The 13860-nt window shown below is 32.4% G+C and overlaps 1 protein-coding gene and 2 long non-coding RNA genes across 4 annotated transcripts in view; 1 reads left to right on the top strand and 2 right to left on the bottom strand.

Moving 5' to 3' along the window:
- LOC123680044 overlaps positions 1 to 12111 on the bottom strand; it is a 225248-nt gene extending 213137 nt beyond the window's left edge. The window contains exon 1 of the mRNA XM_045617694.1: positions 11981 to 12111. Coding sequence (XP_045473650.1) covers positions 11981 to 11990 — 10 coding nt within the window. The 5' untranslated portion in view covers positions 11991 to 12111. The remainder of the gene's footprint in view (positions 1 to 11980) is intronic.
- LOC123680045 lies at positions 1259 to 2931 on the bottom strand. Its single transcript, XR_006747479.1, has 4 exons — positions 2787 to 2931; positions 2143 to 2729; positions 1573 to 2091; positions 1259 to 1509 (listed from the first exon to the last, which is right to left on the bottom strand). It is a non-coding gene; the product is annotated as an uncharacterized LOC123680045 (long non-coding RNA).
- LOC123680046 lies at positions 3047 to 5040 on the top strand. Of its 2 annotated transcripts, none has more exons than XR_006747481.1 (6): positions 3047 to 3249; positions 3332 to 3455; positions 3511 to 3751; positions 3844 to 4340; positions 4383 to 4492; positions 4576 to 5040. It is a non-coding gene; the product is annotated as an uncharacterized LOC123680046 (long non-coding RNA). The 2 variants fall into 2 exon arrangements; XR_006747480.1 differs by having other exon boundaries at positions 3054 to 3249; positions 4397 to 4492.
- Positions 12112 to 13860: the final 1749 nt, after the last annotated feature.

Below are 13860 nucleotides of genomic sequence, written 5' to 3'. Positions count from 1 at the left end.
CATGATTTCATAAATTGAAATTCATATTATATAACGTAAAAATATAGTGAAATGCTATCTCATTTCAAGGAAATCCAATGAAGAGATATCTATTCATTTAAGAGTCGCCCATGAAAGATCCCATTGAAGATCATTAAAATATGCATATTCCTTTTCACCAAAGGCTCTTCAAAAATTGTTGCATTACTGATGGACACTGGATACCAACCTGCTTGCAACATTCTTATCAAATAACTCTTATGGATCATTTTTAATGTGGTGTCTAAACTGGTGAAGAAAACAGAAAAATCTGGTTGATAAATTTAAATAGTGTAGCTAAGTGAATGGAAGAGCCGTATCATAATAAGACAGAAATAAAATTCAAAGAATCCATTTAGTATATGAAAAATTTTGACATCACAGTTGTACTGTTACTTTCAAAATTGGAATCAATTTATCAGCCGATGTGTAAATTACTCTCTAAAGTCACTATTTATTGAAACTGTTCATGACATGAATTATTGATTAAACTTGTATGAAAAATATAGGTACTATTTGTACTCGAGTTTTCTGTTTTTTATTGAAATGCTTTTTACTAGTTTCTATTAAATTACATAAATTATTTTGCCCATAACAGCATTAACTCACTCACTAAAAGCATTTTTGCATGAAATTATTTTTAATTTGTGAATTTTAAAATTTTATTGCATTCTATTATTATCTTCAACTGGGTAAGAGGTGAAAAAATTCTTGAAGTTACTCTTCTGAATATATTTTTCGATTAAATACTCAGTAAAAATTCTATACAGCAATTGGAATTTTTAGATTACTCATTGAAGAACAAAAAACAGATATAACAATACTTAATTTCAATATAGAATATAAATAAACTATAGATGCAATGCCAAGACTTTGTATTAGCGATTCAAGTTCATCTCCAAGCCACCTATCGGAAGAAACTGTAATATCGGCTTAAGGTACGGTAGGAGTGAAAGCTTTGACGGCGTGCATTTCTGCATTTTAAATTTTTATATTTTAGTGTTCGAGGAGTTATAAGAGTTGTGTTCTAGAGTTTCATCATTTATCTAATATTTATTTCAACATTATGGATAGTGATTACTGCCCTAAAATAACGAAATCAAAGGTGTTTTGTTGTGTTTATGGATGCAACAGTAGAGCAAACAGAGAACCCGTTTCATTTAATAAGTGGAAATAGAATAACTGGAATTTTATTTCAAAAAAATATTTTAATTTTTCAATTATTCATTACAAATATGGTGTAACATTTTCTCAATATAGTTTTTTTTCAAAGAAGTTAACATATTATATGTGTATTCTTCATCAAAGGGCACCTTAATTTCAATGAATGAATTATTGCTTGAAAAATAAATAATAAAGTGGCAAATGTCTAAATTTAGGATTGCAATTCCCACCCGCACCTGTGCAAAGTATTTATGTTTTTTTTCAGTTCATAATTATTATTCTCTTTTATAATATATTTACAATTCCCCAAGTCAGAGGCTTGCTTTGCTGAAATATAAAGATATTTTTTTTTTAATATTATTTTCAAGATGTTGATGAAGAATTTGTTACCTTTGAATGGACACTTTATTTCTAAAAGACCATAGGGCTTGCCATTCTTTAACAAAATTCCGTCAGCAGAATATGCCAGCCATGGTTCACTTCTACATATCACAAGACCTATTTTTTGTATAGAAAACCCTGAAACCTTTTCGGGCCATTGGCTCGCATTTAATGCTATGTTCTGTATAGATATTCGAAAAATGCTTGGGAAAAAAATATTTACTACATTTCTCTTCCCAATCATTTTTCGAAAAAGTATATAAGTCGTAGCATCGTGAGCCAGTAACTCTATACTTCCTTTCTTCTTCCCATTGACCTCTATCTTGCATTGTCGATACACATATATCAATACTGTCAAACATAGTTAACTTATTGTATTTTCTGATACATTGAGTGCATCTAAAATTAATTTCAGACCCAAAATTGTAAAAATTCTGCATGAAAATGGAATTTTCTGCATTTCTGATAATGGTTCCATATATTTTCATGCAAGATCCTTCCACATTCGGAACCTTACATAACCTAGTCCTGAAAATCACTCATTACAGTATTACATACGACATGAAAGTTATTACCTACTTATGAATTGCAATGCTCGATGAAGGCAATCTGGCAATTAAAATATTTCTAATATCTTCTCTTCTTCATCTTGAGATGTTATCAAGGGTCTTTTTGGGACTTTGTCCTTAAGGCAGGGTATTTTTAGAAGAGGTAGTGCTTTATATTTATTTCCAGTCTCTTTTTTTTTCGTTTTTCCACCAGCATTTGATATCAGTGCTTGAAATATTTTCCAATTTGAGGAGGTCAGTTCTGAAATGATAAAAACCAAAGGAAAAGCAAAAAACCAACAATTATATTGTGTCTATATTATTGTTCAATTGGAAGTCCTGATTCAGACATAAAATAAATAAAAATTATACAACCTGGTAAAATGTAAGAGTAGAGCTGATATATGTTTACATCTGCCTCCTAATCCAGCCTTACAAGAACAGCTGAAAGCTGATATTGTTGCAGTTTCTTTAGTTGTTATTATTTTTCCTCTGATTTCATGAGGATCTGCTGAAAGGGCTGAAGTCTGCAAGCATAAGCCGAACAATTCTAAGCATAATACTAATACTTTTACCTATATTCCCACACATAATTACATGCATTCAAGACCGCTTCTCCTAAAATGTTTGTTTTTTAGATAATGGACGATTATTCTTAAATTAGAATGAATTCACCTTCTATCACATTCCTATTATTTGGAGTTGCTTTCAAATACCGGAAATATTCAGTTAAACTGAGGAATACACTATTTTCTTTGTCCATCATATTTCTTTCTTCACAAATAACACTCAAAATATTTTTGTTTACAATATCTTACCTTTAGCTGAAAAAGTATGCTGAAGAGGGCGCTGCCTACCCTTGAATCGGGAATAGCAATCCAATTATAAAATAATTCTCTCTAGATATAGAGCATAGACCTAATATCAAATGGACAGGCCCTTAGAGAGAAATTCTGGCATGCCGCATATGAAAGAGAGAGATGGAGCTAGATGAGTCAATGTCAAAATCATATGATCAAAACATTGAACTCACATTCAGAAAATCGCTAATTTTTCTCTCATTCTGAATTGAACACATAGTTAATTTGATTGATTCGATTTGTAAAAGTGTTGAACATTCTAATAAAAGGAATTAGCGGTAAGTATTCCGTGAAGTTCATGAAACTTATTGAAAGGCCGATTTCATCTTGAAAATTAATCGAAAGCTCATGTTTTTCTAGAATCCATCTGCTATTACGAAATTAAGCACCAAAAGAACTAATTTTCAAATAATATGCCTCACACTCGTGCAGCCTTCAATTGTACAGCGAGAATAGAAAAAAGCCAAAAGTTGAAATTTCATTCGTAAGTATTTATTTCTTTTAATACCCTCTGAATTCATACATAAAGGAAATATCAGTTCACAGTTTTCCAAAGGATGACAAATTGAGGGAACAGTGGATGAAAGCTGAAGAAGAATTGATTTCAACCCTTTTTCCTTGTTGAAAATATGCAGCAACCGTTTTCATCAACATGATTTATTAATATTCATGGTACAAAAACTCTGAAAAAAGATGTTATTCCTTCAGTTTTCAGTTTCTCCAATTATATGCCTGAGAGATTAAATTATGGAGATAAATGTCTTGAAGATAATATTGAAGGTACATTACATAGTTTATTTTTTATGGATGTGAAATATCTATTAATTTTCGTCCCTTATTTTATTCATTCATATAAATAATTATTGCAAAAGAAATTGAACAGGACCAGCCAGAGACAAAACAGCAAGAGATGGGGCAACCAGAGACGGTACAACTGTTTATAATATCAAAATCCTCTGCTGCTGCCATGGAAGATTTTCCCACCAGATTGAATACTAATATTAGAAATACTAGAAATTAGAAACCTGGGAATGAGGATTTCCAAGAATGGAACACTAGACGAAGTAATATCTGAGAGAAACATCTAAAGAAAACCAATAATCTCAATGTTAAATAGGATATTATCGATTAAAAACATAAATGTGAATAATAAGAAAAAATTTACTCAATAGTTAGGAACATAATAACATACAGATCTGAAGTGGACAGCATCTAGAAAATCTGAAAGGGACATGATACCAAATGATACAATAAGACATAGAATGGAAATAAGACATGATATTATTGATCTTAAGAACACAACAGTTGGTTTGGTACAGACAAGTCCATAAATACTTATGATACTAGGTGTGATTTAAACAATAATAATGTAAGTTCAATTCAAGAAAAATCAAATTTAAAGCTCAAATAGTTTGAAATTTTCAGTTTTTTAGATTGCCATACTAAATGAGGAACATATTCTGTGCCGTGGCTTAAAAATTCATCTTTAGAGAAGCCCATTCACTGAAAGGCTGAAAATGGGTATCTTGAATTGTTATTTAGTTGAAAATTACTTTCAACGTATGAGAACAACAACTTATAACGTTATGATATGTATTTTTCAGGAAAAATGAATGTATCATAACTGATCCTTGGAGAGATAAGGAGAAGAAGACCCATAAATTTCAAGATTTGGAGGAGTTTAGAACTAAGAAGAGGTAGAGCTTAATCCTGATATTTTTCAATATCATGCATATTAAATGATTGGGAGAGTGAATATCCTCCTTAGTGGAGTGAGAAATCCGACTGCGAATATGTTCTTCCTCATGCGCTGATAGGCTAGAGTCGGACCATTTTTCAAATCATTTATTGTAATAATGTATTTTGAACAGCAATAAAAACTTAATGAATACAATTCTTCATAAACTCTCTTTTTTTTAATTGCCTGTGTTATCTGGAAACAATTTTTTGAAAGATTTTACTATTATCAAATTGATAAGTGACTTGAACTAAACTAGTTGGAAGTAATACAAAATTGAAGAATGAAATGTAATAGACATAACTGATTGTATTTAAACGATAAAATTGTTTGTAAAAATGATTTTTCATTATACCATCAATAATATTTGTACTTAGAATTTTGGTTGTCGAAAGCCAAAGTAATAAAATAGAACAACACAAATAGGTGATTACTAAGCAGTATACTTTCATTTTGGATCTTTAAATGGTTATATTTAAGAATTAGTCTATATTGAATTGATTATTCCAACCAAACATTTGGAAGAATGATCATCTTCACTCAATGGTAACATAACGATTATAACGATTTTCACTTGATAAAAATATATGAAAATTATTCTCATTTTAAGTTGCGATATAATAAAAAATATATTTTTTCTACTATCTTAATATTCTTAATAGAAAACTTCATTCTCGCCCCTAAAGAAGGAAGGAAAAATGTTTTCCTCCCGGCAGGAGTAGAAGTACCATTTTCCTCCCTGACTGATAAAAATGACGACCTTAAAAGTAGTAGAAAAGACTATATACATACCTAAGGAAAAAATGCTTTCCTTTCTTGGTATATAAATAATAAAAATATTATTTATTATAGTTTTTTCCATAAATTCTCAAACAAAAATTAAACTTTTGATAGTCGAAAATAGATTAATATAAGAAAGATTTCAAGCAATTCTAACCCTCGTTTACATTGCTAGAATTCCAAAATATCAAAATAACAATGAGTTTCATTCAGAATAGAAGAAAAATTCAAGATTTTCCAAACGTAAGTCCAATGTTTTGGTCATATGATTTTGACATTGACTCATCTAGCTGCATCTCTCTCTTTCATATTCAGCCTGACGCGAACTCTTCGTGAAAGTCTCGTTAGGGCCTGTCCATGTGATATAAGGTCTATGATATAGAGATATAGATTTATATAATCCGCATGATCACCACTGTCAAAACAAGGTAAAAATCCAAATATCCAGCGTTCAAAATAGTGCTCCTTCTACTTTTACCCTTGAATATACTTGAAAAACATTATGTTTTCTTTCTAGAGTCCACTGTTGAATAATGCTGGCATTTTCAAATAACTAAGTTTCCTCCAGATAAATGAATTCCACATTTTGTTGCAAATATTCTCTATATTCACCATAAAATCGTACTCAACTTATTATATTTTTCTGTTTATCAATAAGAATTTTCCTTTTATTAACTGTTTTGAACTTGTAACCAATTAAGTTTATGTAATGTTGTCTTTGATTGATTAAAATCCATATGCTTTTTGGTCAAATTTCATCCAGGCTGATATATTGGTTGCTTTTGGCTCGGCTTTTGGAAACAATCAAATCATTCAATGATTCCACTAATAATCCAGGCTGTAATGACTTGCCTTCTTCTTTTTTCAAACAGTATTGTGAGAAATACTCAAATAAACTAATCAATGTGTGTTTGAAATTGATACAACTTTTAAGTTTCAAAATTTCTTCGATCAAAACCAATAACACAAACAAACTGAAATCTAACCTCCTGTCAATGACATTTCCAATGCCAACCCGAAATCTGCAATTCAAAATGTTACTGAATGAGCCAGTACCAACTTAATTTCGATTTTCCAAAGCCACCCGGGATGTCAATAATTCCTGAATGGACTGTATATTGATTGGGTTTTCTGTTTCTGTCTTGGTCTAGCGTTAGGGTCGCCAGGTTTCTTTCTTAACTTCCTACTAGGGTCTCCATAGGTAATGGAAATATTTTTTTATTATACAGGGTGTCCCATAAGTGGCACGTCACAGTGACACCGGAGGTAGGTCAGCTAAAGAGGGACCTAACCAGCCTAACATGACCCCAGTAAAAGTTGCATGGTTTTCGAGTTATTACCAAATTACGTTTTTTAGTGAATTTTCACCTTTTTTAACATTAGAGTCCGAGGGAAACAGTTTGAACATTTACTGTAAGTTAGATTTAAGAATTAAATAAATAATTGAAAGTTAAGTCTGTTTTTAATTAATTTACCTTTTTTTTCAATAATATTCCTTTTTCGCTTCCCCTAATCCATCTTTTTTCCTATTGTGACTTTAACAAATAATAACAAAGCCCGGTATCAAATGTAATGTCATAGCAAGCGGCAAAATTACCTGATAGCGGGGTTCCTAGTTTCAACTTAGTTAAGTAGGGCATCGGTAAAATGATGAAAATACCTAGTTTTATGGGCATAAGATTCGTGTATTGTACCATTTCTAAATCTGTCTAAAATGCCCAATTTTTTGATGTTACTTGCTCGTTTTGTTTCAAGGATTTTTTTTTTCACAGCAGGTGTCCGAAGTCGAAGTTCTCGTTTTGCTAGCAATTGAAATCAAGATTTATCCATTAATTTACGGAAATCCACATAACTTTTTGACAGAATCGTACTCATGTCATCTTAAATAACTATTTAAGATTCCATTACAACAAAAAAAATAAGCTTCGAGAGCTTTCCAGCAGAATTCTGACCCTGACAATGTTAAAAAAGGTGAAAATTCACTAAAAAACGTAATTTGGTAATAACTCGAAAACCATGCAACTTTTACTGGGGTCATGTTAGGCTGGTTAGGTCCCTCTTTAGCTGACCTACCTCCGGTGTCACTGTGACGTGCCACTTATGGGACACCCTGTATTACTGTATTTTTCCTTTCAGTGAAGCAATATAAGTCTTTTTCTTCACAAAATTATATTGAATTGTTAGTTTAGAAGGTTCAAAAGTTGAATTGAAGTAGTCTGACAGTCTCAATTACAATTTTCAGAGTTGAACAGTACCGCCATTCTGTAAAAATCCTGAATGCCATCAAACATAATGAATACTCAGCTTCTAAATTTTTTCCCATCAAATCGACCCAATTCGTGACGTACTTAAAGCAACAAAGGGAATAAATACCATCGTTAACATTATAAAATACTGCAGTCGTTTCATTATTCATGATATCTCAATTCTCCATTCAATTAACCATCCTGTATAACGGTCAACGTCTGCAGTGACATCCAAGTCAGTGAGATATACCCGACCATCAAATAGAAATAGCTCTCTTTAAATGATAAATGATCTTGAACTCAACTTTATTGACAACCGCGTTCTTCAAAGAGAACCCTGAGGAACTTCGTCAGAGGTTATCTTCTAGATGCTTACTCCTTCAGTTCAATGAATTGAAGTTCTAGTGCACGAATCTAAGGCCCAGTTTCACCAAACAGCACTTGATCCCAGATTGATTAAACTCCGCTTGTTACTAAAGCAGGCTTAACAGTGTTTTCTGTTTCACCATGCATCAACCCGTCCGAAGATGATCGCGATTAAATAGTCAAACCATTTGGCAACGTTGTGAACAAAAAGTTATATAGTGTTCTGTATGGTATTAGCAGTGATGACCACCATTGGCGCTAGGTGTCAGGTGTCATTCATTCATAATTATAACATTTCAAATCATTTGTCATCTTGTAAACAAAAAACAAAGTTAATTTTTGCCGAAAATGTCGAGTGATGTTCTTCGAAATGTCGGAAACTTGCAGAAGTTATAAAGAAATTATCCCATTTCACAAAACCACATATTCTGGAAAAAAAACTATATAAGTAATTTTATTAACTTATTTATTTTTATCAACAAGTTTAACTGCTTCTTAAATAATATTTCAATCAAGACATTACTGTTGAGACGTGCTTTTTCTTCAAATCTATTAGAAAATATTCAAGCTCCGAGTTCTATTGAAATTAGTTCACGTTCTTTGAAAAATTTCGTCGAGGTGTTCATCATGGTTCTGAACTAAATAACTGTAACGAAAAGCTTTTCGACTGAAGGGCTATACCGCTATAAGAATGATATATATTCATGAAGGCTTAATATGTTACCACGTCCACAAAGTCATATATTTGGGAGAGGATTCGGAATGATAGATTACAAGAAATAAATTCATGTGTCGAGGGATCTAACCTTAATTACAGAATGGGTGATTTGTTATGGAGATTTATTAGGTGAGCAATGGAATTTTTTATAATTATAATGAATAAGATTGCATGGAAGTATTTTCGTATTGAATTTTTTTTTCGAACGATATCTCATCAACTTTTTGAAAACAACAGAATATTTATGTTTCATGTTGTCTAAATTTTCGTTTTTTATTGAATTTTCAGTGTATATTCAAATAATATTGGAGGTACACTGCAATATTCCTCGTGTTTTGTACATTGATTAATCTAGGAATGTTTAGTAAACTTCAATGGAATTTTTGATTTAGTTAGGTGTTTTAATTATGAAATATAATATAAATACAATTGCATGGAAGTATGTATTGCATTATTTTTCGAACAATATTTCATCCTAAATGTGATTCTATAAATCTCTTTTCTCTAATTCTGTGGTTATTCCGTTCATTCTTCCACATCTTGTAGAACAAAATCGTGCGAGAATATATCAGAAACGCACAGTTTTCATGGTTATATTTTATTATTCTATGGTGGTACTCCGAACTTTCCGCCACGGCTTCGTCTGTCAATTCATCAATTTGCCTTAAAGAAATCAGTTCTGCCAACCAACATTTTTCAATGCAAAAATCACTAAAATATATTTATGGAAATATTTCATTAATTTCAATGAAAATGCAATGAATTAGAGAAAATAATGTATAATACTCGTACAGAAGGCTCATTCTACCACTCGTTCATTCCAAAACTCGCCACTTCGTGGCTCGTTTTTGAATTTTGAACTCGTGGAAGAATATCAATGCCTTCTGCACTTGTATTATAAATAACTATTCCCACCTCATTGAATTTTTGGTGTAGATTCAAGGAATATTTGAGTAGGAATACCTCAAATAAGTACACTTCAATATTGGAGTATATTGGAAGTACCTACACTCGAATGTGTTTTGTAAATTGATTACTCTAGAAATGTTTTGTAAGACTTTTTAACATTGAACAGCTAGTTTAACGAGAAAGTTCTGGGATTAATAAAATAATAATATTGTTTATTTAACTAATAAAGAATGTTATACACGTTACTTTATGAGCCCGTACAAAACTATTGTATTTTTGTCCATCCTGTACCAATTGGAATCAACATGTGATACATTCTTTATTAGTTAAATTAACAATATTATCAAAAATACTTATTGTCTAGCGGCAATTGGTTTGAATGTAGCACCCTGTAGTTTTTTACATTTTTAGATTAATAAAAATGTATAAAAATAAGAAATAATTTCTTTCATATTCTGTCTGCTAGACCACAAGTACCAAACATGTTAGGAAATAGCTCATTTTTATTAATCTAATGTTGTAACAAACTACAGGGTGTTACATTCAAACCAATTGCCGCTAGATAGAATATTTTGATAATATTGTTAGTTTAACTAATAAAGAATGTTACGCGTTACTTTATGAGCACACACAAAACTATTGTATTTTGGTCCACCCTGTACCAATTGGAATCAACATGTGATACATTTTTGGAATCAGCGCAGCTAGAGTAATCGGAAAATTGAAACAAAATGGGGGTGTTCCATTCAAAATAAAAATGACGGTGACGTCATTACTCGAAAGTTATTCACCCTGTATATTAGATTATTATTTTAAAATACGGTAAATTAAAATCAAAAATCGACGTATTTCAGGATTATTTCTTAAAATGGTCTGTTCAGCTAAAAATGAATTTGTTCCATACTTTAGGGGTGTAGATGTTTATTAAATAGTTTAATTCATTGAAAAATATCAGAAACCCACTCGAGACAAAATATAAAATAATTAAAATAAAGGGCTGAAATAAAAATTCGACAATAACTCAAAATGGGTTTTTTGAATGATTATTCTCTTGACGCAATGTATTCTGCATTTATTACTTTAAATTGCTTCATGGAACTAAAAATGATACTGCCTAAGAGAGGTGTGTGTTTCAAAAGCTATGATAATACCTATCATAAAATTATCTCAATAAATTTTTGCCCAACTTTTTTCCAAATTCCCGAAATGAAATTTAAAAAAATTCTGAATCTGAAAAACTTCATAATCCCATAAATCAAAATCTACAAATATTTCTAATATTAATTTCGACTCCTAAGAAAACAATACTGAAAATCCAATATAGTCAAACCACTACGATCTAACCACAAACTCAAATCGAATACCAACAACCTCTAAATCGATCTTACTTCTTGCTTTCTCCGAATTCTAACCCGTCCTTCATTCCTTAAAAAAACTTTAATTTTACATAATCCTATAATTTCCAACGAATCGAAAAACTTTTTGCCACAACCATGAGCAAACAATCGAATTTACCAGAAAAATACGTTCCCACAAAACTTCTTGCCTAACCCACCGTCAAAATCACCAAGTTTTCCTGCAAACGCATCGTTGAAATCTCCGCAAAATCTAAATATTCATTCAAAGCGTTCACTCCACGCCAAATCGTTAGTCAAGACAACACCACAAAAAGAGAATCCAACATATCGCTCATTTCTCCGTAAAATTCACTTTCGAAACAGTCCATACGTCTCCTCTTGGTCCAGCTGAAGTCATAAATCGAGGTCATGTAGCAGATCACCCGATGTCATCATCTCAAATGATAGCTTCGACGACTCTTTAACAACATTGGAAGCTGTGCATATCGATAAATATGTACAATTAGTTGGAGATACTTGCTTAATTTCTGTTACGTAACGTTACTAATTTTATTATTAATTTTATAATTTTAGAGTGTTGTTTTTGCAATCGTTAAAGCTATCTGCGAGAAGGTTGATACCGTAATCTTCTCCTCAGTCCGTTGGTTTAACACTTGACACTTTAAAACACAACTGTTCAGTGTGGCACTCAAGATGTCGCGTCTCAACACTTCACTGAGCTTACCGAAAACAGCAGATAGTTGGATTCTCTTCGTTTAAGGTTAGTTTAACCCCCTAGGGTGACACATAAGGGCCGGTGGTGAAATCCACACGAAAAAATAATGATCCTCTGATGGTTTTCCACCGGGGCCTGTTGTGTCCCCCAGGGGTCGGTTCTAGGTCCCGTCCACTTACCAGTAGCCATGGCTAAGGTCTGCCAGGGCGAGTCTGCCCTCAAATCACTCCACGGTCGAGGTTCGCTCGCGCGACTTCTCACTCAAAAGTCTTGTCGTAGACTGAAGATAGCGCACTCGCATAGGCAGGCTAGAGCGGTGTAGATGACCGTGAAGCTGCATTTGGGATTGGTGGATCGGGGAGATCTTGGGCAACCGGAGTCAGAGAGCTCGGCGAGGACCTTAGCCTACGGATTTCTGCACATAGTGCAGCGTCGTTCTAGGGACGCCTTGGCGCCTGTGCTTGTGCAGGGTGGAGATCGCAGATGGCACACGAGAGGATCGCGTTTGGGTTCGATGGAGCCGCTTCTGAACGTGTGGAATTTGAAATTGAGGACTGGTTGCGTTTTGTGGTGGATTTTTATGGAGTTTTGTGGATATTGGTTGTTTCTTTTTGAAATTATGAATGAAGGGCTTAAGGAAAAATTTTTGATAATACTCTGAAATTTCCAGAGGAATCTGAAAATATTACGACTAACAAAACAATAAACTTTTCTATGGAAAATTCTGCAAAAATTTTCCACAGCTTGGAGAAAATTATCAAATTTTTTCTTCAAAATTTCAGATTTATACCTATAATTCATGAAATAATGGACTAGTCGCTCAACTGCAAGCATTTGCGTGATCTACGTAATCGAATCAATCAAAAAAAAGGTAAAAAATCCCATGGAAGAACTTTCAATATTTTTTGATTTTCTAAGGGTTAGGTATGGAAAATTTTGAAATAGTTTTGCGACTAAAAATTTCCGTTGTATCTCGGAATTCGGCTAATTGAGGGTCCTTAATTTTGACACCGCTCACCGATTGTTCGTAAACCTCTTAGTTTCGAAGAAATTTGAACTCGAACAAAAACAGTAAAAATTGAATCCATATTCAAAAATCGTTATATCTCTTGAAATATTGGTTGCAGACCCCTAAAATGAATACGTTTTTCAGACATCGAGTTGTTATCTAAAGGATAGTAAAGATTCAAGTGCGTAGCTCATGACCAGAAGAAGTGGCAGCTTGGAGAAAATTATCAAATTTTGTCTTCAAAATTTCAGATTTATACCTATAATTCATGAAATAATAGACTAATCGTTCAGCTGCAAGCATTTTCGTGATCTACGTAATCGAATCAATTGATGAAAAGGTCCAATAATTACATGGAAGAACTTTTAATTTATTTTGATTTTCTAAGGGAAAATTTTGCAAACATTTTTCGATAAAAAATTTTCGGGTTATCTCAAAATTCGGCTAATTGAGGGTTGTTCATTTTGACACCGTTCACCGATTTCTTGTTAACCTCTTAGTTTTGAGATAATTTGAACTCGAAAACGCAGTAAAAATTGAATCTCTATACAAAAATGCTGAATATCCTTGGACGATTTGTTGACGATTTTTGATAGCATATATCGAAGTTGATTAATGAGATTGTATTGAAAAAACACATCATTCTATATTTTTATGTTATGCCACAGACAAATGAGTTTTGACAAAATGAGATTTATGATAAGAAAACTGAAATTTTGTAAAAAAATTATAAGAATAGGATCTTCAAAAAATGCGCCAATCTTTTAATTTCACTAGAATGTGATATTCATTTTACGTAGAAAATGAACATTTCTTCTTGGACTCTATCCAAGTATATGCGTCGTAAAAACCTAGAGAAAAACACATGAGAATCGAATTTGCTGTTCAGTGCTACCAACCACATGGAACAATATCGTGCAACAGGATCTGCGATTGAAAACAAGCAGGTTAATCACGGACCAACTAACTTTTTCCTTATTTCAACAACCGATATCCGAGCTTTGATATACTGCCTCATGAGCTTTCGTATAATGGACCTTGTACCAGCGG

Source organism: Harmonia axyridis, chromosome 5 (assembly GCF_914767665.1).
Source record: "Harmonia axyridis chromosome 5, icHarAxyr1.1, whole genome shotgun sequence".
Taxonomy (NCBI): domain Eukaryota; kingdom Metazoa; phylum Arthropoda; class Insecta; order Coleoptera; family Coccinellidae; genus Harmonia; species Harmonia axyridis.
Note: the sequence above shows the minus strand (reverse complement) of the source record. Positions and strands in the feature narration are given on the sequence as shown.